This window comes from Schistocerca cancellata, chromosome 1, assembly GCF_023864275.1.
Source record: "Schistocerca cancellata isolate TAMUIC-IGC-003103 chromosome 1, iqSchCanc2.1, whole genome shotgun sequence".
Taxonomy (NCBI): Eukaryota; Metazoa; Arthropoda; class Insecta; order Orthoptera; family Acrididae; genus Schistocerca; species Schistocerca cancellata.
In genome coordinates, this window is record NC_064626.1 from 772,641,610 (window position 1) to 772,668,564 (window position 26,955).

Below are 26,955 nucleotides of genomic sequence, written 5' to 3' on the forward strand. Positions count from 1 at the left end.
ACTTTCTGTCACTAGGCAAAAATATGATACTCTAAGCAGTTAGAATGTGGTGTGGATGTAGGAAAAGGAGAGGAATTATCAAACACATGATAATGGTGGTTGTGGCCTGTTTATATCATTATGGTCTCCCAACTCAGCACAATGTTGCATCCATAACACAGCATGATAAGCTGTTGTTCGCAGCATATCTGGTGTAATCAGACCAATATTTCATTGTCTGCTATCCTTCAAACCAAGAGGAATCTTTCAGATATCTCCACAATCATAAGTCCAATTAGAGGTTGTGCTAGTGCTGCAAATAGTACATCAGCTAGGTGTGGCACATAGTAAAAAGATGGATGCAATAAACATATCAGAAAAAACTGCTGCTGCTGTCCAATTTCTAGATACATGACATTATATAAACAACAAAGTAACCAAGATAGTCTTGAGCTGCCACATTATAGTCTGTCCACCATCAAGGAAGTAGTTGAAATATGTACATTGAACAAGTTAAAGAGCCTGATTATGGGATAACAGCTCAGTAAAGTGTAAAGTGAGGGCGCCATTTTTGGTGACATGAAAATTTCACTGGTAAGAGGGGAATAAATTTGTCGAGAATACAGCAGTGGGAACTTGAAGCCTCTAACAGACTGCATGGTTGCTTTCACGGTGGTCTCTAGCATGTCTCAGTGTTTGTAGTTCATTTGTCTGTCAAGAGGCTCTGGACAGCAGTTTCCCCTGTAGCTATCCCCCTCCACCCTCCCTCTCTCTCTCTCTCTCTCTCTCTCTCTCTCTACACACACACACACACACACACACACACACACACACACACACACACACACACGAGTATCATGCCTCAATCCAGCCAGCTACCATATCATACCATAATATGGTATAGTATAGTGTCTGTCACTACATCCGAAGTCTATATAAATAGTTAATCTTCTCTTGAAATTAACATATTTATTAAAGAATTGATTGTTTCATTTTTTGTCCTTTCCATTTTAAGGCCTTTATTAATTTATGGTCTGAAATTCTTTGAGTTCTGAATGTTCTTGCAAGGTGACATTATTTGTCTAGTTGTAGAAGGAAGATGGTTGCAGCAGACTGTGTAAATTTGACCACTGCTTGGCAGACAGTGATAGCCCTATGTCACAGCCTACACACAAAACTCTTTTAAATCACCAGACTTTGGTGAATGTAAATATTGGAGACACTTGTGTAAATTCAGGCAATGTAGATTTGGGTTTAATGCCCCAAGAGTAGTGAGGTCCTTAGAGTCATACTGAAACCTTGGATGAGACAAGTCTGTGGAAGGAAAATGTCCTTTTCAAAGGAACGTGCACAACATTCATTTTAATTGATATAGGGATAACATGGAAAATGTAAATCTTGACAACTGGAAGGAAATTTGAAGGACCCTGTTCTTCTCAGATATGAGTCAGTTTCTTTAATAACTACACTACTGGAAATGGAAAAAAGAACACATTGACACCGGTGTGTCAGACCCACCATACTTGCTGCGGACACTGCGAGAGGGCTGTACAAGCAATGATCACACGCACGGCACAGCGGACACACCAGGAACTGCGGTGTTGGCCGTCGAATGGCGCTAGCTGCGCAGCATTTGTGCACCGCCGCCGTCAGTGTCAGCCAGTTTGCCGTGGCATATGGAGCTCCATCGCAGTCTTTAACACTGGTAGCATGCCGCGACAGCGTGGACGTGAACCGTATGTGCAGTTGACGGACTTTGAGCGAGGGCGTATAGTGGGCATGCGGGAGGCCGGGTGGACGTACCGCCGAATTGCTCAACACGTGGGGCGTGAGGTCTCCACAGTACATCGATGTTGTCACCAGTGGTCGGCGGAAGGTGCACGTGCCCGTCGACCTGGGACCGGACCGCAGCGACGCACGGATGCACGCCAAGACCGTAGGATCCTACGCAGTGCCGTAGGGGACCGCACCGCCACTTCCCAGCAAATTAGGGACACTGTTGCTCCTGGGGTATCGGCGAGGACTATTCGCAACCGTCTCCATGAAGCTGGGCTACGGTCCCGTACACCGTTAGGCCATCTTCCGCTCACGCCCCAACATCGTGCAGCCCGCCTCCAGTGGTGTCGCGACAGGCGTGAATGGAGGGACGAATGGAGACGTGTCGTCTTCAGCGATGAGAGTCGCTTCTGCCTTGGTGCCAATCATGGTCGTATGCGTGTTTGGCGCCGTGCAGGTGAGTGCCACAATCAGGACTGCATACGACCGAGGCACACAGGGCCAACACCCGGCATCATGGTGTGGGGAGCGATCTCCTACACTAGCCGTGCACCACTGGTGATCGTCGAGGGGACACTGAATAGTGCACGGTACATCCAAACCGTCATCGAACCCATCGTTCTACCATTCCTAGACCGGCAAGGGAACTTGCTGTTCCAACAGGACAATGCACGTCCGCATGTATCCCGTGCCACCCAACGTGCTCTAGAAGGTGTAAGTCAACTACCCTGGCCAGCAAGATCTCCGGATCTGTCCCCCATTGAGCATGTTTTGGACTGGATGAAGCGTCGTCTCACGCGGTCTGCACATCCAGCACGAACGCTGGTCCAACTGAGGCGCCAGGTGGAAATGGCATGGTAAGCCGTTCCACAGGACTACATCCAGCATCTCTACGATCGTCTCCATGGGAGAATAGCAGCCTGCATTGCTGCGAAAGGTGGATATACACTGTACTAGTGCCGACATTGTGCATGCTCTGTTGCCTGTGTCTATGTGCCTGTGGTTCTGTCAGTGTGATCATGTGATGTATCTGACCCCAGGAATGTGTCAATAAAGTTTCCCCTTCCTGGGACAATGAATTCACGGTGTTCTTATTTCAATTTCCAGGAGTGTATGTCTACATCTATATGTACATTTTTACCTTGCAAACCATCTGACAGTGTGTGGTGGAGGGCATTGGTCCCCCTTTCCCTGTTCTATTTGCACATGGTACATGAGAACAATGACTGTCAGTCAACCTTTGTATTAGCTCTAATTTCTTGAATTTTCTCATTTCATGAGATGTATATGGAAGGAGGCAACACATTGTCCAACTCTCCCTGAAACATACACTCTCAGAATTTTAATAGCAAACCTCTCTATACAATACCTCTCTTGTAGCATCTGCTACTGAAGTTTTGAGCATCTCTGTAACACTCTCATGCCAACTAAATGATCTCTTCACAAAACATGCTGTTCTTCATTGGATTTGTCCATCTCTTCAATCAATCCAACCTGATAAAGATTCCAGATTGACAAGCAGTGCTCAAGAATCTGTCAGATAAGCATTTTATAAGTCACTTCTTTCATGGATAAAATATATTTCCTTAAGGTTATTCCTATGAATCTCAGTCTGACATCTTCTTTTTCTATAATTTGTTTATGCAGCCATTCCACTTAAGGTCACCCCAGATGGTTACTACTAGATACTTTATAGAAGATAATGTTTCCAGTAATTTGTCATCAATAGTGTAGGGTTTATTTGTACCTATGTACCTGAATTATGTTACATTTATTTACATTTAGGGTCAGCTTCCAGTCTCTGCACCATTCGTCAATCCTCTGCAGGTCTTCCTGCAAATCATAACACTCTTCTGATGATGCTACCATCTTATGAACTACTACACCATCCGCTAACAGCCTTACGGAGCGGCTGACATTATCTTCTAGATCATTTACAAATATACTATAAACAGTAACAGCCTATCAAGCTTCCTTGGGGTACTCCTAAATTTACCTTCAGATCTGTTGATTTTCTTTATTTCTCTTGAGTTCTATCTGCAAGGAAGTCCAGTTGCAAACGTGGTATGATACTCAGCAAGCTCATTTTATTTTTACACTAATGGCAATGTAGGTCAGTGTCAGATGCTTCCCAGACGTCACCTGTAATGGGACATCATCTTATAACATTACTTTTCCTCAACAGTAATATTTTTCGAATTTTGAACAGGTCAGTATTATCTCAGCTGCTTTACCGAATACTTTCATATAATTTTACACACAATATGTTACATTTCGAGCTAAAATTTATGAAAAGGAATTACTTTATTTTCAGTGTTACAATCGATAAGTATTAGCTCTGAATGTACAGTTAAAATTATTTTTTTAGAAACATTTGAAATTACAAATTATTTGCTGCACTTAAAATTTCTGTTATTAATTATGCAATCTAGTACTTTTTACTATGTTATTTCTGGATTCATTTATGAAATAATAATCAAAATTAATAAAAATTCATTTGTCAAGAAAAACTGTAAACCCTTTGCAATATGGTTATTACGACTGCAGAGTGAAGGAGTAGTAAGCATGCCTCTGATGTGATCAGACGTATTTTTGTGTTTTGGGCAAAAAATGTAATTTTGGCTTTGTTAACGTGAAAATTCAAAAGAATATATGATACACTAAAATGTGACAAAACATACTAATAGAAAAAAATTCTGCAACAACAATCTTCAAGATTATTTAGATCAATTCAACCATGAGGACCTAAAATGTGAGAATTTCAGCTTCAAGAATCAGATCCCTAAACTAGAACTGGAGCCAACGGTACAAGAAGAGCTAAGTAAACTAAAAAGTTTGAGGTGGATGCTCGGGTGAGATACACCAAACAACACCTTATAATCGGGGGTTCATATATTCACATCTTCACACAAGAAAGGCTTACACAGAACTGGATGGCACAACTACACACAGATAATGTTTTGCTTAGTCCAAAGATGATACTAAGATCGATACTGGTGTCGATCTCATCGGCGCAACATAGACCCCCCCCCCCCTGCAGTGCTGAGTACTTCTGAGAGGCTGGGGGGGGGGGGGGGATGACTAAGGTGCCAGCAGGGGTGTCTGCAGGAGCCGGACCGCGGTCAGCTCAACAGCATCATCGGGGAGCTGTGTGGGTAGATGTCGTGAAGGAAGGTCCGGCCACCGAACCTGGAAGTCATTGAAGTGCGCCGGGCATCGTATGGGGCCTGCTGGTCGTGCAGTGTCAGGTAGGCTGGCGGTTTGCGGGAGGAACACAGCGATGATGACGATGTCTCCGGTGGGCGTGGCGAACACACGAAGCATGTCCAGGTTGACGTCGGGCGAGAGGGGAACACATGTCACCAGCTGGCAGGGAATGGTGGAGGTTGTGTCATGAGCACCGGATGAAGGGAAACACACGACGAACAGTGTGTCATCGTGTAGTATTATAGAGATGTCACGGATTATGTCTGGGGGTACAGGCACAAACACCTTGAGTGAGGGCACGTTCAAGATGAGAGGGCGTGAGAAACCTCAACAGGGCGAGGCAGGCGATGGGGGAGAGGTCAAAAGGACCGGGGAGGGGCCCAGTGGCGAGGGCGTAATCATAGGGAAGCTCAACGTGGGGAGCATGTGATCACTCAACGGAGTGCGTGAGACCGGAGTAGAGGGCAAAGTCGGAGAAGAGCTCAACGATTGGAGCTGGAAGTCACTCAACTGAGTGAGTAAGTCTGACGTGGAGGGAGTGATCGGAGCGTTGTGAGCCACGACAGTGAGTGGCGTGGTCGTGGCCTGAAGGGGGGTAGAAGCGGGCTCGACATGAGCAGGCTTAAGTCTGTTGAGAGAGACTGTAACAGTTGCATCTTTTATCTGGATGTCATAGGTGTTGGCTGAGCGCCAGAGAACTTGGTACGGGCTGGTATATGGGGGTTGAGGGGATCACGGACAGTGTCATCTCAGAGCATGATGTACTCGCAATTGTCCAGAGATTTCAGGATGTGAACCTTAGGGCAGGAGTGGCTGGTGGGCGGAGGGATATGGAGGTTGACGAAGTGGCGTCTGACGCGGTCCACGAAGGAAGGTAAGTCAGAATGAGGGAGAGAAGCGGAAGGGCTCTCAAGTTCGCCAGGGAGAACAATGTTCAGGCAGTATACAAACTCGGCTATTGTGCCTTTGAGGTCTTCCTTACAAATCGCATGAATGCCAAGTAGCACAAGGGGAAGGGCCTCCGTCCAAAGAGAGTCGTGGCATTGAAGAGCCACCTTTAAAGTGCAGTGCCAGCGCTCAACTAGCCCGTTACTTTGTGGGAGATATGCTGTGGTATGGATGCGCCGCATGCCGCAGATGTTACAAATATTTTTGAACAGGGCCATCTCATATTGTCTGCCCTGGTCAGTTGTGATGATAGCTGGACATCCGAAAAGCGATACCTATGAGTCGACATGGGACGAGGAGCCTGAACCTGAGACTTGCCAGGTAGGCAGTGGCTGGCAAAATAGAGCAGTGAAGCATCATTTAGTTTGTCAGCAATTGTCATTCGTTGCTCGACAGGTTCGGGAGACCTCTGAGCCAGAGTAAAGCGGATGTGAGGAGGTAGTTTATCTGACCAGATGGCGAGGAGAGGTGTGTCAGAGAGTAGATTGTCACTGACCAGGGCCCGTAGCCGTCTCCAGAGTTGTGAAGGTTTGTCATTGCCTAGTTGCTCAACGTGGAGTGCTTGCCATATTGCTGACTCAGTTGAGCGCGCAAGTCGACGTAGAATTGTCTTTTTGTCTAGAGTGTACTGGGTAGCAGAGTCCAGGGTGTCGACCAGGTCCCATGTCAGCAATCAAGTCCTCCTGGTCATGCAGGTGGGTGATAAGGCACAGAAACCAGGTTGATTCATCGAGTTTGAAATGGTCGATCACTTCATCCACAATTTTGAACCAGGTTGTTGCCCTGTCGGGATTGAACAGCGGCAGCATTGGTAAGCATCGTAGAACGTTCGGAAGAACAGGTTGAGTGGAATTCATCGGGGCACTGCCTGAAACGAGCTGTTGTTGCTGTAGTACTCCAGGAGAGTGTGTCTCCAGGCTATGTGGTGATGACAGCTGGTTGGGTGGCAGCTTGAAGGTGACGCATTGTGGTTGAGTGCGATCCATCGCAGCGCGGAAGGCCGACGCAGGTGAGACACCGTAATGTGTCAATTTTGGTTGCAGAAGTTTGACTGGAGCCGGCGCGGGGGTGATAGGTGAGAAAAAGTTCAAAGTTTGAAAATGCGTGCCGGTCCGCAGAAAACTCGACGTGCGATCAGAGTCAGAGCCACATGTGTTGCAGGGAGGCTGCGGGCTGTCCAGAAGCACAGTGAGAAAAATGATGTTGAACGTTGGGCAGAATGTGTGAATGTTCACTGTTCATAGTCACTTCACTCAAAACGGTGTGCGGATAAGGTGAATATCGTGGCACAAAACACTGAGGTGTAGCAGTAGGACAGAGATGGAGGTCAGGCACAGATAACAAGCCATTGTTCCTGTTGCAGGCCGAGGTATTGAAGCAGGAAGGTATGTGCTGATGCTGAACTGGGGCAGGCGTGGGCATGCTCGGTTGCCGAGGAGATGGACCTGTGAACAAAGCAGTGCCAGCCATGAGGCAGGAATCCGTGTTGTACTGCACGGATTGCGGCGTGGCAAACTGTTGTCCTGGTGGTGGTAGGTTATCCAACAAAGCATTTGCAGAAATCGGCATTGATCCTGCACTGCATGGAGATCTGTAAGAGGTAGCTGCACCGTCGATGATGGAGGGCACATGTGGAGGGAACAAAGGCGTCTGATAGCCAGAGTGATGCACACTCCTAACCTCACTTATTGTTGCAGGCACGAAAACATCTGGCAAAATCGACATAATCGACTACACACAGATAATGTTTTGCTTAGTCCAAAGATGATACTAAGATCGATACTGGTGTCGATCTCATTGGCGCCACAAGTTCATTGTAATCTTACTCCTCTCAAATGTTCAGAAAAGACTTTGCTTATTGTGGACAATAACTGGAATAATAGGAAGGAGGGGCAGATTACAAGTGGGGGCTCATCCAGGATTTATTGACTAATAATGAAGTTTGGTCTGTTGCAGAAAGTGCTTTATTTTATTAATTTTTGAAATTTATGCATGGATGAATTTTTGATCACATGGACCAGAAACTGAAGCTTGCCCAACAGTGACGATGTACTACCAATAGTGATGGACCAGCTTGAATGAAAATAAAGAAGACTTTATAACTAAAACCAGGGACATCAAAAAGGAAAGATAAGCACAAACTATTTGTGAAGTTAATTTGTTTGTGGACTCGTGTGCTTGTTAACAAAATGAATAGGGATGAAAGAAAAAGTGACGTAGAAATGAAAGGTGCAGGATGCAGTCAGAACATGTTTGAGCCGAGTGAAATCATAAATTAGATTAGATTAGATTTACTTTCATTCCAATTGATCCATAGTGAGGAGGTCCTCCAGGATGTAGAACATGTCAGAAAAACAACAACACATGACAAATATTTACAACTCCAACACATAAGCTAATGTACCAGTCCACAGATCCCAAGTGGCATGGTCGTCATTTTTTAAATGTAAAGAAACAGTAAATACTGATGTATTGCAGTTAATTTTGGCAAAAATAGAGGAAATGAAGACAGATAACAATAGCAAATTTATTGCAGTTAATGATCAGTTAACTGAAATAAGAACTGAAAACAACAGCAAAATGGACAGCTTACATCAGATAGTTCAACTGAGTAAACAAGTTTGAGAGTTAAAAATTGGTTGTCAAAGGGGTTAAAAAGTGTGAATGAAAAAGTAGGTGCTAATCACAAACCAGAACGAAAGAGCAGTGAGAATTTTGATGTGGTATGTACTAATGATTTTTCCTCTTGGGTGGAAAACAGTGTTATTGATGTATGTAAATCAGGTGATGACTGTACTGGATCTGAACTAGGTGGTATTTTTGCTGTAGATGTGAATAAGAGCTGTGAAGTAACTGAGGCTGGTAAGTCTGAAACTGGTGGCTTATTGCAGATGAATGTAGGCAAGGTAAGTGACTTTGATGGAGATGAGACTTGTATTGTTAGTGATGTTGATGAAGTAATTTTGGAGGAATATGATGATGATGATGAGAATTAGGTATTTGTGGAGTTTAAGAATAATGAAGTTTCAGAGTTATTTGTAAATGATTTTGACAATACAGGTAAGGTAAGTGATGTTGTTGGTGAGGGTCATGGAATACCAGTCCAGTCAAAACAGTTTTTCATTAATTTCATGCAGAGTAATGGTCCAAACAATAAAGTTGAGCTATCTGTGGGCCTGGAGAATAAAGATGAAAACTTTTTTGAACTTCATTCAGAATCAGATTGGTGATAACATAGATAAAGGTGCATTCTGGAATAAGTTATCTGTGGTTAGTCAGAAGTTTTATCACAGTTGGTGGACTGAAGTGAAAGAGGATCTAAGCAGGAATTTTAATTTTGGCAGTAATGTGTTTTGTGTTCCTTCTGTAACAAGTGATGATAGTTGTGCCATGGGATCTGTTCATTGTGTTCAAACTTTACCTGACAACATGAGTAATCAAAGTAATGTTATGATATCTGTAAATTTGACAAAACCTCGTGAAAACAGTGTGGATGCAGCATTTGATGAAATTGAAAGTGATCTTTTGCATGAAGTGTCTAACAACAGTGAGGGTGATTCAGGTTTTGGCTGTGCTTATATTAAAGTTAAGATTGATCAATGGGAAGGCGACTGTTTGATTTATTTAGGTAGCCCAATTTGTGGTATATCTGAACAATTTAGTGACAAGATGAAATATAGTAATAATTTTGTGGAAATGCCCATTATACGTGTAAAGCTAAGAGGAGCTACAGGCAAGCAAAACAAATTGGTAAAATCTTAGGTACTTTTAACTTTTAGTATAGAAGACAAGACCTTTGAACATGGATGCTTAGTGATCCCTAATCTACAGGAAGATATACATTATATTTGCAGGTCCATACAACTATTTAATTCTGTTTTGTAATAGATTTGTGCTTTAGAATTTGATACATATATGCCATGTGACAAAATGGGTAGATCTTTTTACAATTTTGAAATGGGATAATCCCATTAAATATCTAGTAATAAATTTCTTATTTTAGAATGCTATTATTATTATTATTATTGTTGTTGTTGTTGTTATTCCTATGTACTGTGCAGAGAATAATTAAATTTAATTGTCATGAACTCTTTTGGCTAAAGTCATGGGTGTTGTGAGAAACTGAGTGGAAGACTCACTTTATTCATGTGTACTGTAAATATCAGGAATAGTATCTTAAAGTTTCATATGTGCGAACCAAAGACATATATATGTTAAACACAGAATTCTTATGTCAGTACATTGTGGACTATGGTCCATACCTCATTTTGTTGGCATTTGTTGGATGCTGCATCAGTACATTCCAACTTGTCTTTCTTGTGTACATAATTTCTTCTAGTTTGATAACTGCAAAGTAAATGTTACTTTGAGATATCTTTAGTATATATGTGTATATTACCTTACTAGTTCATTTTTTTTCATTGCATTTTGGCTCTGTTTATTAATGTACCATTTATGTGAACACTTTTTAATCCACTCTGATGTGAACCCTGTATGTTATTATTATTATTATTATTATTATTATAGATAGGCAAAACATATGCCATGTAATGTGAGGGAGGTATTGAGCAGCATACTTAGTACACAAAACAATGTTTCAGAATTCATAGTGAAAGCTAGACAGGAAGTTACCTATCTGTTGGAGCGTGTGATGAGAAACCTACGGAGGAAACTGAAAGATGTTGGTGGATCAACCCTCACACTCCTGTATGGTTGCACCCTTGTTCGTCCAGTTGACTTGTGGGAGATAATGTACTCAAGCATCTGTCAACTACATCAGTCTTGTGACTGAAATTTTTAAATTGTTAACCAAGAAATTAACCTATATGAAGAATTTGTGAAACTATTTCAGGGTGTATATATACTGGGGCAACTGGGAAATCCAGGAAAAACCCAGAAATTTTTTATCTGGGAGAAAACTGGGGAAATTTTCTACAATTGACACACAGCAAAATATGTCAAAGGCTGTAGGGTGAAGACTATGGAATACTTCATAACAGCAAACTGCTTCCGATGAGTGTGATGTCACAACTGTTTACATTAAGTTTGTTTTGAGCAGTTGACAGCAGGCTCATGTGCATGCACAGTTGAGTTGCATATGAGCAGTGATTTGTCCCACTTCTGGCTACCTGAAGTGTGGCTGCAGTAGTAGCAAGAAGCAGTCATGCTACACAGAAAAATTTTTCTCGTGTGCCGAAACTGCCAGATTTGCACAGGCGCAGAACAGTCTGGATTTTAGTGGGATGTTTGTATTTAGTGATTTTATTTCCACATTTTTGGCCATCAAGCATTAATCACCTTGCACAACAATGAAGTTATTTTTGTCGGTTTGCTAAATAAATGTGGCTTTTATTAATCATTTCTGCAGATGCAATCAATTTATAAGAAACCCAGTAATTTTCTAGAATTAATTAATAGAAATAAGTGTTTCATTCCATACTGTTGGCTAGTTTCAACTGTTCACTGAATTTCAAGTGCACCTTTACATTTTGTGGCATGCATGGATGGCATTATGCCATAATAAAGAATCAAACATGAAACAATATAGTACTGGTACTCCAAGAAAATCTGCATCCCGAAAGGAGCACTAAAAAGCTTAATATCAGATTGGCCCCTATGTCATTGCAAATCCAGACATATAAATGTGTTCTTTAAGCCAAATTATGCATTTTAGTATGGTTTGCGAAATTCCTATGCCCTTGGAGTATCCTCTGATGTCCTATTTCTTTTATGACATCGTGTGAGATATCTTAATGCTGTATATGTATGGACATACAGGCTTCCTATGTCATCGTAGCTGCCCACGCGCAGTAGGGCCTGTTTTCTGGTGCTCTCTGGCAGCTGCTGAAATGAACCCATGTCTAAGAGGTGACAGGAAAATATTACGAATGGTTCCTGAAAAAGTGTTATTTTGAAAGGAAAATTTCTTTTACGCAAGATAAACTATGTTACATATGAGAATGTGCAATGAATTTCTTAAATCACAGAGCATTTGACTCTCATTTAAAACTTAAAACTTTCAGTATCGGCCACTTGGAATAATTTCGAGCCCAGAAGACTAGACATTAATGTCACTTTTAAAATTTGACTGGCACATTTGTGTGATGTATCTTAAAAGACCAAGTTGCAAGCTTAACTTTTCTCATAGCTTATTACTCTTAAAGACCAGTATTATATGCAAAAGCTTAGCTTTACCTGTAGCTACACTATGTACATTAATTTAAACCATTAACTTTTCCTATTTGTGCATTCACTTACTTAACAGTGATGTTGCTATTGGCTGACTACATCACATGTTCTATGCGCTGAATATCTGCTGTGATTGGCTGATGAGATCATGTAACATGAGCTATGATTGGCTTACAATAGTGCATTGCAGTCTCTGTTTCAGTGCTTTGGAAACTAATGTGCTGTGTTTGGTGCACCCCCCTCCCCCTCCGAGTCTCGTGCTGGGAAGTTCTTGCTGGTGTATAAAACATTTACCATTCAAAGGATTGAAGTTTTTAGAGCTCTGAGAAAAAATTGTGTATTTTCATGTGGGAAAAACTGTGTTTTTAACAGGGAGAACCGGGAAAAGTCTGGGATTATTTTTTCCCCCCGCATGTACACCATGTATTTGTTTAGAAAAGTAGTCACTGCTATGGACAGTGTTATTCAACATAAATGTAATTTTTTTTTAAGTTGGAGGATTAACTTCCCAATACATTATGTAACGTTAAATAATGCTGTGGAAGGTTGATGTTCTCTGACTGATGATTTGTTATGTTCAACACAGAAATAGGAAACCTTAAAAAGTTCAAGAGCACATTCTATGAACCATGTTGCAAATAATTATCAGAATCTGATAAAATTAGGCACTATTAGGTTAGTAGTCATACATTTTAATGAATTTCATTATCTCAAAGCTCAGTATGTTTTTTTTATCAATTGTAAATGAATATTCTAGGCTTCTATGTACATAGGTTAGTTTGAATGAACATTCAGCAAATAGTGTGGAAGACATTTATGATTGTGATCACAAATTGAGTATATACTGAATAACAAGATGCATACTTTTCTGATTTCACACACTGATTTTGGTTCTCTACCTACTCGATTATGTCATCATTCAAAGCTATTTATGACTCTGATTACCTGTATTTATCCCAAGTACTGCATTACTGTATCTCATTGGAACTTGAATTGTATACAAACTCATGCTTAAATCTGTTTCGGGTACTCGTGGTCATCGCGACTGTGTGTGTGCACTCAATGAGAGTGTGCAACTATTGATTGAGGCTAGATGCTTCCTCTAACTATTCTTTTCATATGATTGAACTTATTGATGTATGATTATGAACTTTATTCATTCTGAAACTTCCTGGCAGGTTAAAATTGTGTGCTGGACCGAGACTCGAACTCGGGACCCTTGCCTTTCGCAGGCAAGTGCTCTACCGATTGAGCCACCCAAGCACGACTCATGACCTGTCCTCACAGCTTCACTTCCACCAGTACCTTGGCTCCCGCCTTTCAAACTTCATATCTATTTTGCTGTGTCAAAACATTTCTGCTGGTGTGTATCCAGTGTGGTTTGGATTCATGGATCGGTCCCCACATATTTTCTCCTTTCATCAGTCAACATATCTGTACATACTCTGGTTCATGTGGCTGATTGATTTTGTGCTATGCTCCTACTAGTAATTGTATATATTTTTCTGGTCTGTAACTGTCATCGTGAGTTTTTCGAGTCAGCTCACTCACTGTACATTTAGGCTCTGCATTTTTTTCTTCTCTTTTGATGATTTTGAAGGTGTGACTTTATAGGTGTAAACTTGCAATTTTTAATTCTAGTAATTTACATTGCCTCTGCAGTTATTTCTGTAGTTTAGTGCTGCAATATTAGGGTTTTGACTTTGTATCATTTGTCTCGAGACAGAATGTTCCACAGATCTCAAAATCTGAATGTCATGTCTTCATAGGTGTACAGATTTTGACTTGTATAGTAGATATGTTATGTATCAGATACTTCTGTACATCTGTATTCTATCTTTTGGTATCATTTTGTACACCATTTGGCAAACCTTATAGTAGGTCACAAAATATTGCAAACACGTTGTTTCCTTATTATGGGAGGAGTTATTTTAATGGGACGTCTTCCTATGGTATGACATTTTCTCAACAGAAGTTGTTGATACCAGTAATATTCTTCAAATTTTGAACAAGTCAGTATTATCACAGCTGCTTTTCTGAAATTTTTTGCATAATTTTATACACAATATGTTGTATTTCAAGCTAAAATTTAAGAAAAGGAATTACTTTATTTTTGATGTTACAATCAATAAGTACTAGCTCTGAATGTACAGTTAAAATTATTTTTATTAGAAACATTTGAAATGACGTATTATTTGGCACACTTTAAATTTCTATTATTAATTACACAGTCTAGTACTGTTTACTATGTTTATTTCTGGATTCATTTATGGAGTAATAATCAAAATTAATAGAAATTCGCTTGTAAAGAAAATCTGTGAACCCTGTGGAATATGGTTATTACTGCAGAGTGAAGGAGTAGTAAGTATGTCTCTGATGTGATTGGATGTATTTTTGTATTTTGGGTGAACAATGTAATTTTGGCTTTGTTAATGTGAAAATTCAACAGACTTTATGTTATACTAAAATGTGCCAAAATATACTAGCATAAAAAATTCTGCAACAACAATCTTTAAGATTATTTAGGTCAGTTCAGCCATGAGGACCTAAAATGTGAGAATTTTAGCTTCAAGAATCAGACCCCTAAACAAGAACCGGAGCCAACACTATAAGAAAAGCTAAGAAAACTAAAAAGTTTATTGTAATCTTACTCCTCTCAAATCATCAGAAAAGACTTTACTTATTGCAGACAATAACTGGAATAATAGGAAGGAGGGGGGAGATAACATACCTGAGTGCCATTGTACAGTCTTCCATGGGGAAACAATTTTGGAATACAAAATTCAGTATTTCAGTCTTTTCTCTGTCATTTTCCATTTCAGTGTCATTACTGTCAATGAGAGACTGAAGAGATTATTTTGGTCTGCTTATTGATTTTTATGTTAGACCAAAACTTCTTAGGGTTTTTAGTCAGATAAATTGGGCAAATTTTACTTTCAAAGTCACTGTCTACTACTCTCGTTGCTCTCCTTATGCTCATTTTCACTTTGTTTGGCTTTTGTTTGTCAACTTAGTTTTGACATGAAGCTGTTTTTGTTTATGTAACAGTTTTCTAAAACATTGTTTATGTAACAGTTTTCTAAAACATTGTTTATGTAACAGTTTTCTAAAACATCTCTTAAACCATGATGGGTCTTTCCCATCACCCAACACTTTGCTTGTAACATACTTGTCTATGGCATATTGGATTATGTTCTTGGATTTTATCTATTGGTGCCCCATATCTTCATCCTCAGCACTGGATATTTAATGCTGACTACTCGTAGACTCAGCAAGAGAGAGAGAGAGAGAGAGAGAGAGAGAGAGAGGGAAACATTCCATAAAGAAGCTGTGACTTACCAAACGAGAAATCGCTGGTAGATAGACACAATAAAAAACACACACATAAATTTCAAGCCTTTGCAACCCAAGGTTGCTTCATCAGGAAAGAGGGAAGGAGAGGAAAAGATGAAAGGATGTGGGTTTTAAGGGAGAGGGTAAGGAGTCATGCCAATCTCGGGAGCGGGAAGACTTACCTTAGGGGGAAAAAAGGGACAGGTATACACGCGCGCGCGCGCGCCCACACACACACACACACACACACACACACACACACACACACACACACACACACACACACACACACACACACATCCATCCGCACATATACAGACACAGGCAGACATATGTAAATGCAAAGAGGTTGGGCAGAGATGTCAGTTGAGGCAGAAGTACAGAGGCAAAGATGTTGTTGAATGACAGTTGATGTACGAGAGGCGGCAACTTGAAATTAGCGGAGGTTGAGGCCTGGTGGGTAACGGGAAGAGAGAATATATTGAAGGGCAAGTTCCCATCTCCGGAGTTCTGATAGGTTGGTGTCAGTGGGAAGTATCCAGATAACCCGATGGTGTAACACTGTGCCAAGATGTGCTGACCGTGCACCAAGGCATGTTTAGCCACAGGGTGATCCTCATTACCAACAAACACTGTCTGCCTGTGTCCATTCATGCGAATGGACAGTTTGTTGCTGGTCATTCCCACATAGAAGGCTTCACAGTGTAGGCATGTCAGTTGGTAAATCACATGGGTGCTTTCACACGTGGCTCTGCCTTTGTTCGTGTACACCTTCTGGGTTACAGGACTGGAGTAGGTGGTGGTGGGAGGGTGCATGGGACAGGTTTTACACCGGGGGCGGTTACAAGGGTGGGAGCCAGAGGGTAGGGAAGGTGGTTTGGGGATTTCATAGGGATGATCTAAGACGTTACGGAGGTTAGGTGGACAACGGAAAGACACTCTTGGTGGAGAGGGGAGGATTTCATGAAGGATGGATCTCATTTCAGGGCAGGATTTGAGGAAGTCGTATCCCTGCTGGAGAGCCACATTCAGAGTCTGATCTAGTCCCGGAAAGTATCCTGTCACAAGTGGGCCACTTTTGGGATTCTTCTGTGGGAGGTTCTGGGTTTGAGGGGATGAGGAAGTGGCTCTGGTTATTTGCTTCTGTACCAGGTCAGGAGGATAGTTGCCTGCCAACCCAATGTTTGGTACAGCTTCACACATCCTTCCACATCAAACCGACCAACAAGCAACAGTATCTCCATTATGACAGCTGCCACCCGTTCCATATCAAACGGTCCCTTCCCTACAGCTTAGGTCTTTGTGGATGAGAAAATAAAAAAGACCAATGTGAAGGATGTTGTTTATTGCATCACTGAGGCATGGCACAATATTTCAAAAAATACTCTGAGAAAATTGTGGAGAAAACTGTGGACATCTCTTGAATTTCAAGACAACCTAGTTGAAAATGAAGAGGAAAATCTACTACAAATGACACAGAAAATCCATAGATGTGAAGAAGCTAGTGAAGGAGATGTAGATGAGTGGATGGCAGTGGATGGGGCATATGTGGAGAACCTCACTGACACTGATTTAGTTGCTGCTGTGACTCAAGACCAGGAAGAAGTGGACTGCTTTGACGGAAGTGATAATAAGTCTGAAAGCGACAAAGAAGAGCTGGTACCACACAGTGATGCAGCAGAAGCCCTTGACTGCACACTACGTTATTTTGAGCAACAGGCCACAGCTACACATGCTGATTTGATGTTTATGAGATGATGACGCAACTATGTGTCATATAACAGGCTGACTTCATTATGCAAAAAAACAATGACTGAATTTTTGTCATCTAAAAAGTAGGGATAAAATGTCCACTGTATTTTAGTAAGTTTGACAGATTTTCTTTCATTATTATGCATTGTTTAAACCTAATGTTTTCTTGCCAATTTTTCTAATACATGTTTACTGTACTGCGTAAATTAAAATAGTGTGTATGTACAGCAGTTTACCACACAGTTATCCATACTTAGACTAACATTTTCATATTCGGGTTAACCGAAAGTCCAGATTACGAGTGTTCGGATTAGTGGGACTCTGCTGTACCACCATTAATATTATACATTAATGACATAGTTGACAGTATTACTCACAGTCTCAGCATTTTTTAAGATGATGCTATTATCAACAAGGATAGTAGAATACAACATGGCGACAGGTTCAAGTGTTCATAATATTCCTGTGCGCGAAAATTACATTGTAACAGATAACTCGCATAATAAAATACTCATGCTTTCAGATAGTCATGGCCGTGGACTCGCAAAGAAAATTAAAGAGAAAACTAATAGAAGTTTGTGTAGCATAGTAAAACCGGGAGCCCCACTAGCGGAAATAATAAAAACGACTGAATCTAGAGAGGTTAAAAATCTACACGATAAAGACTGTGTAATACTCATCGGAAGTTCAAACGATGTATATAAAAATGAAACTGCAAATGCTACACGTTATCTGAAACAGTGTCTGAAGAACCTCACGCATACAAACGTGATAATCGTGAATACACCACATCGACACGATCTGGATGACCAATCATGTGTAAATACAGAAATACAAAAAGCCAACTATCAGTTTGCCAAAATCTGTAGACGTTTTAAAAATGTTAAATGTGTTAATATAAATAATATAGGTCGTAGATTCCATACACAACATGGACTACACTTAAACAGTATTGGGAAAGAATATCTGGCGAACATGATAATGAAGGAATTAAAACTACTTCAAAACACCTTCAACTCAAAAACAACTGTTATACCACTATCAGTAATAGAACATTCCACAGTACAAGAAAAATCAACAAAGGCAGTCATCTCATCAGCAGCAGAACTGACATTGGCAGAACCTTCACCACCACCACCAACAATAAGAACAGGAGACACAGCAACAGTGGGACAGACAACAGCAAAGCCAACAACAGCAGTAGCACCAGAAACGACAGTACCAATGGAGAAGCCACCAGCTAAACCACACCCCATCAGAAGGAGCCAGAGGACAAGAAAGTACATCACTCCAAAGGAGAATTTTTTATGGTTCAGCACCAAGAGGAGAAAAAAACTGGGACAAACCGGCACAAAGCATCAGTCACTGTCAACAAAATGCAAACAAAAGATACAGGCAAGGTAAGCTGTGCTCATTTCTCAGTCTTTCATCAAAATATACAATCTATCAGAAACAAAGTGCAACAGTTAGAAGTGGAACTACAAACTTTAAACAGTTCAGTCACATGCATTACTGAACATTGGTGTAGAGGAACTGAAATAACACTAATAAATTTAAACTCATATATACTAGCATGTCATTATAGTAGAACCACCATTAGAGGTGGTGGATCATGTATATATGTTAAGCAAGGAATTGCCTATAAAATTAGAAATGATATTAATTCTGTAAGTGAGGAAAAACACATAGAAATATCAGCCATAGAGATAAGCAAGACAGATGAGGCACAGTGGTGATATAGATACTTTCACTGCAAAACTAATCCAGATTCTAGACATGGCTTCGAATTCTAAAGGGAAGGTTCTCATTTGTGGAGACTTAAATATAAACACACAAAACCCAGATAAATTCTGTAACTCATTCTTGAATATATTGTGTTGTTATAATTTATCACCAATAGTTAACAGAGCCACGAGGATAGCCAAGAACTCATCATCAACAATTGATCACATCATCACAGACATAGACAAAGAAAGTTGTGAAATTATTGTAGATAACCTTGGCCTTTCTGATCACTCCTGTCAAATCCTAAAATTAAACATAAATATAGACAACACATCTAAAACATACACATACAGAAGGGTTTTCTCCAAACCAAACAGATTAGAATTTGCCAAGCAAATAAACAGTATAACTTGGGAAGAAGTGTATGCCGAAACTAGTGTAAATAAGAAATTTTCTAAATTCATGTCACTATTTAAACTCAGATTTGATGAAGCATTCCCAATGGTGCAAACTGCAGTACACTCACAGAAAAGAAATACCTGGGTGACCAAAGGAATAAGGAAATCCTCTGCAACACTCAAACAACTGAACAGGTTAAAAAACTACCATAGTGATCCTGGTTTCCTAAACTACTACCAAACATACAAAAGAATATACAGAAGAGTATTACGAGACGCAAAGAAAGCCCACAATGACAGTATTATAGAAAAGGCAGAAAATAAAATTAAAGCAGCCTGGACTGTTACCAAACAGGAAACAAACAATAATAAATTAAAAGCAGTAAACATTCAAATTAAACATAATGGTGCTATTATACATAACCCAAACACACTAGTAAATACCGTAAATGAGTACTTCAGCAGTGTTGCTACCAAGCTACAGCAAAAGTTTGGCAAAAAACAGCCTGAACAAAAATTGAACTATATGGATAACTCAATGTTACTGTTACCAACTTCTACAGAAGAAGTAAGGATGGTTGTGAAGAATCTAAAGAATAAAACATCAGCAGGTTTAGATGAAGTGCCAGTGTGCTTACTGAAGGACTGCACTGACAGCATACAACATCCTTTGGCACACATCATAAATGAATCTTTCACTGCAGGCTGCTTCCCAGAGTACTTAAAATGTGCAAAAGTCCTGCCTCTATTTAAGAAAGGCGATCCAGAAAATATAGAAAACTATAGGCCCATCTCATTACTCTCATCCTTTTCCAAGGTAATAGAAAATATAATGAAAAAGAGACTAATGGATTTCCTAAACAAGTACAACCTATTGTGTAAAGAACAGTTTGGTTTCAGGCCAGGAAGAAGCACAGGTTCAGCAGTAGCTCACTTCACAAATTTTGTCTTAGCAGCTCTTGACGAAGGTGAACATGTAACAGGCATATTCCTTGACCTTAGCAAAGCATTTGACACGGTAGACCACAAAATACTACTAAACAAAATGGAGGCACTAGGAATAAGGGGAACAGTAAATAATTGGTTTCAATCGTACTTGGAAAATAGGGTACAGTGTGTAGAGATCTCACAAACGAAGTTCAGCAGATTGACAAAACACATTTCCAAACCAGAACATATTAACATAGGAGTCCCTCAGGGAAGCGTGTTAGGGCCAATACTCTTCCTAATATATGTCAATGATTTTCCCCAGAGTGTCAAATACGGGGAACCAATACTATTTGCAGATGATAGCAGCATCCTTATCAGTGATGAGTCACCAGACAAATTGAGAGACAAAGCTGAAGAAACTCTCGATCATGTATGCAAGTGGGTAGTAAGCAACAAATTAAGCCTCAATATTAAAAAAACAAACAGTATTAATTTCCACATAAATAAAAAACATAATAGCATAGGCCTAAAAGTTAAAGATGAACTTATAGATCGTGTCACAAACACAAAATTCCTAGGAATGCATGTTGACTCACAGCTTAACTGGACTGACCATATTGCAGCACTAGAAAAGAAAATTGCTACTGCTTGCTATGCACTCCGGATAATTACGTCAGTATGTAATAGTTCATGTGGTAAGACTACATACTTTGCATATGTGCATTCAATAATTAGTTATGGCATAACCTTCTGGGGTACAAATGTGCAGAACATACAAGCAATTTTCAAGCTGCAAAAGAGAGCTGTACGAATAATAACAAAAAGCAGCAAGAGAGCTCACTGTACTGATTTATTCAAAACCATGGGAATCTTGACAGTACCATGTGAATACATCTTTCAGAGTGTGATATATATAAAGAAACACATTGACCAGTACACACAAAACAGATCTATACACCAACACTGGACTAGATCCTGCCACCATTTGCATCTCATACGAAAAAACAGAACAAAAACCCAAAATAGTTTATTATTTAATGGAATAAAAATGTATAATAGACTTCCAGAGGAGATCAAAGCTGAAACTGGAATACATGCCTTTAGGAAAGCTGCAAAATGTTATTTAGCAGATAAATGTTACTATACTGTCAAAGAATACTGTAAATGACGTGCTCACCTCAATTCATGCAAGAGTACCTTTGTAAATTTATATTTATCTGTAATTAAGATTCGTGTGTATTTTTTTTTTTTTTTTAATCCATGCAAGAATACATTTGTAAATTTATATTTCTTTGTAACTAAGATTGGTGTGTATTTGTTTTGTGTACAAACGATTAAGTTGCACCATAGAAATATGTACTACCAGAAGTACTATTATGTATATACTCATTCCATGTATACAGTTGACGACATCCATACAACACAAGTTGTCTACGGATGAATAAATAAATAAAATAAAAATATAAATAAATTGCATCTAATAAAAAGTGTAGCAATATAAAATTAGATTGTGTTATAATATCAGCTTTGTGGGAAGTCTGGCAACTAGCTCTTAATGTACAGAACTGTAAAACTGTGCATTTCACAAAATAAAATATAGTACCCTCTGATTGAATGATTATTGTGTTGCAGCTAGAATCTGTCATGTTATACAAATATTTGTGTGTTACAATGTGTAGAGATATGATGTTAAGCAGCCAAATAAGTTACAATGTAGGTGACATATATGGAAGGTTCTAATTTAGTGGTATGCTGCTGGGAAACTTTAGTCTGACTTTCAAAGTGATCACCGACAAAATACAGGCATGATCCGTATTGGAATATTGTTCCACTGTGTAGGTGGGATCCATATCAAGTCAGATTAACAGAGAACACTGAATGTAGGTGAAGAATGACAGTATGAATGGTATGGCATTTGACTAATAGAACCTAGACAGAAGACATTGTATATCCTGTGAAAACTGCTTCAAAAATGCCAACAATTAGCTTTCAGCAGGGAAACTCAGTATCTGTAGGTCCCTACGTGGCGAACCCACAGAGGTTATAAAGAAAAATTTGAACTGACATCAGCTTGTAGAGAGGTATGCAAGCAATTTCTCAGTCTTTCTTCCCAACACTCCATCTATAAGTAGAATAGAAATAAACCATATTTCATAGCATAATAAAAAGTACATTTCACCACACACTGTAATTCACAGAATATAAATGTAGAAAACCCAAATCAAGATGGTTGGACAGAGATTTGAACCCTACTCCTTGTGATATCTGTCCAGAATTTTAACTGCTGTCCGGCCTCACTAATGTTAGGTAAAGCCAAAGGGAATGTGTGTTACTAATTATTTATTTGAGATACACTGCTTTATGAGTAAATTATGCAAATGTTTAAATCATAACTTAGAGTAAAAACAATACAACTAGCTGTGTGTCCTTAAAATAGTCCAGAATCATGGACATTTGAAGCTTAGAAAATAATTCTGTCTGCTTGCGCTTAATGTAACTCCAAAGAAGGGTTTACTTGCATCATTGATCAAACCAGTGACCATTTAATAATTTATAATTGATTTTCAGGGCACTCATGAACAAGACGAAAAGGATCAAGAGACTTGCAATGAAGTATATGTGCAAATTGAGAAAGAATTAATTGACTTGCAGAATAAAATGTTACTGAAAACTCAGCAAGATGAAATTGCAAACATGCAAAACTCACTAAAAAGTATGTTATTTCTTTAAATGTAACTTTAGTCACTGAATATATGTGCTAAATGAAACTGTGAAGTGAATCACATCATAAGCCTGTCATGTCATTAATGCATTTTCCTACAACTTTCTAGTTCCTATAGTTTAAGATTAATTTCTGTCCGAGTTAGTCACATTGACTGGTGTAAGTTAATAGAAGTGAAGTCCATGAATTGCAAACAGTACAGTAATGCATCAGTGAAATAATGTCACAGCGATCTCTCAACAATCCCAAAATAAATTCATGTAGATACCTACAGGAAAAAAATTATAAAAAATGTATATATTCTGTGTTACTATAATCTAAGGTAAAACAATGTATTATTGGTTTAATTTAGAATAGTGCTCAAAAGTGCAATTGTTTTTTCTGTGTATTTGAATATGGTTATTAAATACAAACTTTGTGAAATTAGTGTAAAGACTTTTTGCTGTTCATTCTAAAAATATAGAGAATACTAGATTTTAATGTATTTATGCATCTAGTGTGTAAGTGAATTAAATTTCAGATACTGTATAAATCTTAGCTTATACATCAAAACAGTATATGATTAGTACAGTCAAAACATAAAAAGAAGTAACTGAATCTTCTTATGGTACTGCAAATATGACTATAAGGGGTTTTTAAAGCACTTTATTTAATGTGTGTTGGTTGACAGGATGATCTCTGAAGCATCAAGAAATAGCCAGTTTGGCAATGGAAGGAAATGTCGGGGCTAAAACTATAGAGGGAGACCAAAGCTTGAGGACAGCAAACAGATTCAAATAGATGTAGGTTGCAGCAGTTATGCAGATATAGTGATGCTTGCACAGAATAAAGTAACATGAAGTTAGTTTTCTGACTGAAGACCCCAATTACAACATGTGATTTATGTGTCTTGTACTATTAGACATTTCATCATAAAACCTTAAAAAAACGTGATGTGTGTCCTTATAGCACAGTCAGTTACTAGTCCATATTACTTTAACATTCCTGCGGGGTTAAGTTTATTTTCAAGTTATTTCATTATCAGAAATTAATAGCTTGCCATAGTGCTACCAGGTAAGTGGAAGTATGCAACCCATGAAGGCATTAATAGTGTGTCAGTTTTGTGTGTCTATAGAGTGACTAGCACTGCAAGCTCCTGCAATGCTTATGGAGAACTAGTAGGCGAGATTGGTACCTTACATCAGGGTACATTATTCAGCACTGTACACAGACCACTGTGATGCCATGCCAGTGGCTGTTGAAGACTGAAACCCACAACTGTGTTAGATTAGCCTCACCTATACTACCTCAAGTTCATTTATTTGTGTTTTATATTTGCTTTAATCACTGTGTTAGATTAGCTTCATCCACAGTACCTCAAGTTCATTTATTTGTAATTGCAGTTTGATTTGATTGCTGTATTAGATTAGATACACTCATAGTACCTCCAAGTTAATTCATTTGGATTTGCACATATCCTTGATCACTGTATTAGATTATCCCTGTGTACCATACCTCATGGACATTAACAATTTTTCTCACATTGTCTGTGTAAACTGATCCACCACAAATGGACAATGGGCACTCCTCGACTGTACTTGTAACACGTTCATGAGTGGTGAGGATTACCAGACTGACTCAACTGAGAATTTTTGTTCATAGATATCTTTGTGGTGACTTTCTAAATGCATTTTTCAATTAACTGTGCCTGTTAACATTCCAATAAAGGAAATGGTATCCCCTCCCCATGCCACATTCCAAACCATGGCCAGCCACACTTATGTCTCATTTCCCTATCACGGAACAACTGCTCACCAGACCATGCCACCAAAGGCACAGAGCACAAAGGTGGTGACAGAGGCCTCAGTGTCGAACATGTAATGTTGGCACCTTGTGAATTGGACATGGCACCAGAGGACGGGTCCAGTGGAGGGGCGAGGTGGTGGGTGTCATGAGCAACTGCTGGAGCAGGTGGTGTTGTGGATGTTGGGGCAGCCTTTGCTGTCAGGTCATGAGTGCTGCCTGCTGGGTTGGCATCATCATTCAGGGCACCGATTTCATTGCTCCCTGTCACCTTTATTTCAATGATTGGCAGCTTGCAAGGGCTCGGTTGGATGAGCATATATACTAGAGATGGGCAAATTTGTTCACCCTTGGGAACTAGTTCACTGGTGATCGCTCTTTTTTGGGAACTGTTCATTTTTACTCGTTCATCGTTCATTTGTGCTTGGTATATGGTTCTTATGAAAAATTGAAAATTAGTAGCATAGGTGACTGAAGATGGAAGGCACCAAGAGGGAGCACTTGCCTCTGCCCTGAAGTACATAGTTTTTATTCATAACAAAATTCTCACACACTTGTAATTTTCGTGATTCTGCAAAACCTCTCATTTAGCCAACTGTAACGTTATGTGGCTGATCACAGTGAAATAATATAAAGTAGCACATGAAAAACTGGCCCCAAGTACAGACTGCTCACCAATTATGCAGGGTTTGCTGACCACTATGAGCAGAATAGATAAACACATAATAATTAGGCAGTGAATAAATAACAAATAAGCTAATGCAAACAACTACTTCGAAACAACAGATAACGATTGGTACGTGAGACTGAGCAGTCTAAGACTTGGAGCTGATTTTTCGTGCTCCACCCTGTACCACTGATATAATATTGTAGAAGTTATCATGTTCTCTTTACAAAATATGAGACCAGACACTCGATTATGGAGCACGGGCTTCTTTTGGTTGTAATTCGGTCTGCCTTCCATAAGAATTAACATGCTCTTTTACCTTGGATCCAAAAAAGACATAAAATGGCCACTCCTGTGTGCTGTGCCAACTTCCTTTGCATGTGCAATAACAAAAAAATCTTGCCTTTTTACAAGTATTTCTTCTGCTGTTTATCAAAATAGTGAAGCAAGCTGATATGCCATTTTGTTACCTGAAAAGACGTGTGTATTACATACCACATAATTTTATGTAATTATAAAATACATTTTAATTACTGGTCATGGACACTGAATAGAATACGAGAAGAACCAGAAGTTCAGAGTTCAGACAAGGTTGAAACACACCCGGTCCTCACAGCTTTACTTCTGCCAGTACCTCGTCTCCTGCGAACTGCAAGAGAGCTTCTGTAAAGTTTTGAAGGTAGGAGATGAGGTACTGGCAGAAGTAAAGCTGTGAGAATGGGGTGTGAGTTGTGCTTGGGTAGCTCAGATTGCAGAGCACTTGCCCGCGAAAGGCAAAGGTCCCAAGTTTGAGTCTCGGTCCGGCACACAGTTTTAATCTGCCAGGAAGTTTCATATCAGTGCACTCTCTGCTGCAGAGTGAAAATCTCATTCTGGAAACATCCCCTAGGCTGTGGCTAAGCCATGTCTCCACAATATCCTTTCTTTCAGAAATGCTAGTTCTGCAAGGTTTTGCAGGAGAGCTTCTTTAAAGTTTGGAAGGTAGGAGATGAGGTACTGGCAGAAGTAAAGCTGTGAGGATGGGGTGTGAGTCATGCTTGGGTAGCTCAGATGGCAGAGCACTTGCCTGCGAAAGGCAAAGGTCCCGAGTTCGAGTCTCAGTCCAGCACACAGTTTTAACCTGCCAGGAAGTTTCATATCAGTGCACACTCCACTGCAGAGTGAAAATCTCATTCAAGGTTGAAAAAGACCTCGAATTGGTGTGCCCAGCAAATGAAATGAACAACTCTATACTGAACTATGAGCAGTCGGCAGTGGAACTGCAATGAGTGGCCATGCGAAGGAGGTCAAGTCCGGCCGAGCGAGACCAAGACAGATGGGAATGGGACCGAGGCTGGAACGAGACCGGCTGATGTATCGTTGTGGGAACAAGACCAACTGTTTCCCATTTGCGGGAACTATAAGTAGAAAGCCATAACCGAGAGCGACGGGAGCGGGACCGAGGCTGGAACGAGACTGGCCAACGTGCCGTTGCGTGAATGAGACCGACCGTTTGCTGTTCCCAGAAGCTATAAGTAGAAAGCCGCGACCGAAGTGAACTATGAAAG

At 39.9% G+C, this 26,955-nt stretch overlaps 1 protein-coding gene across 2 annotated transcripts in view; it reads left to right on the top strand.

Moving 5' to 3' along the window:
- Positions 1–23,315, top strand: part of LOC126187120 (synaptonemal complex protein 3-like) — a 165,729-nt gene extending 142,414 nt beyond the window's left edge. Inside the window, exons 4-5 of one of the 2 annotated variants that reach the window (XM_049928270.1) lie at positions 22,806–22,950; positions 23,069–23,315. In XM_049928270.1, the coding sequence (XP_049784227.1) occupies positions 22,806–22,950; positions 23,069–23,082 (159 nt within the window). In that variant the 3' untranslated portion in view covers positions 23,083–23,315. Of the gene's footprint in view, positions 1–22,805 lie in introns of both variants that reach the window. The other variant, XM_049928268.1, reaches the window with a different exon arrangement.
- The last annotated feature ends 3,640 nt before the right edge of the window (positions 23,316–26,955 follow it).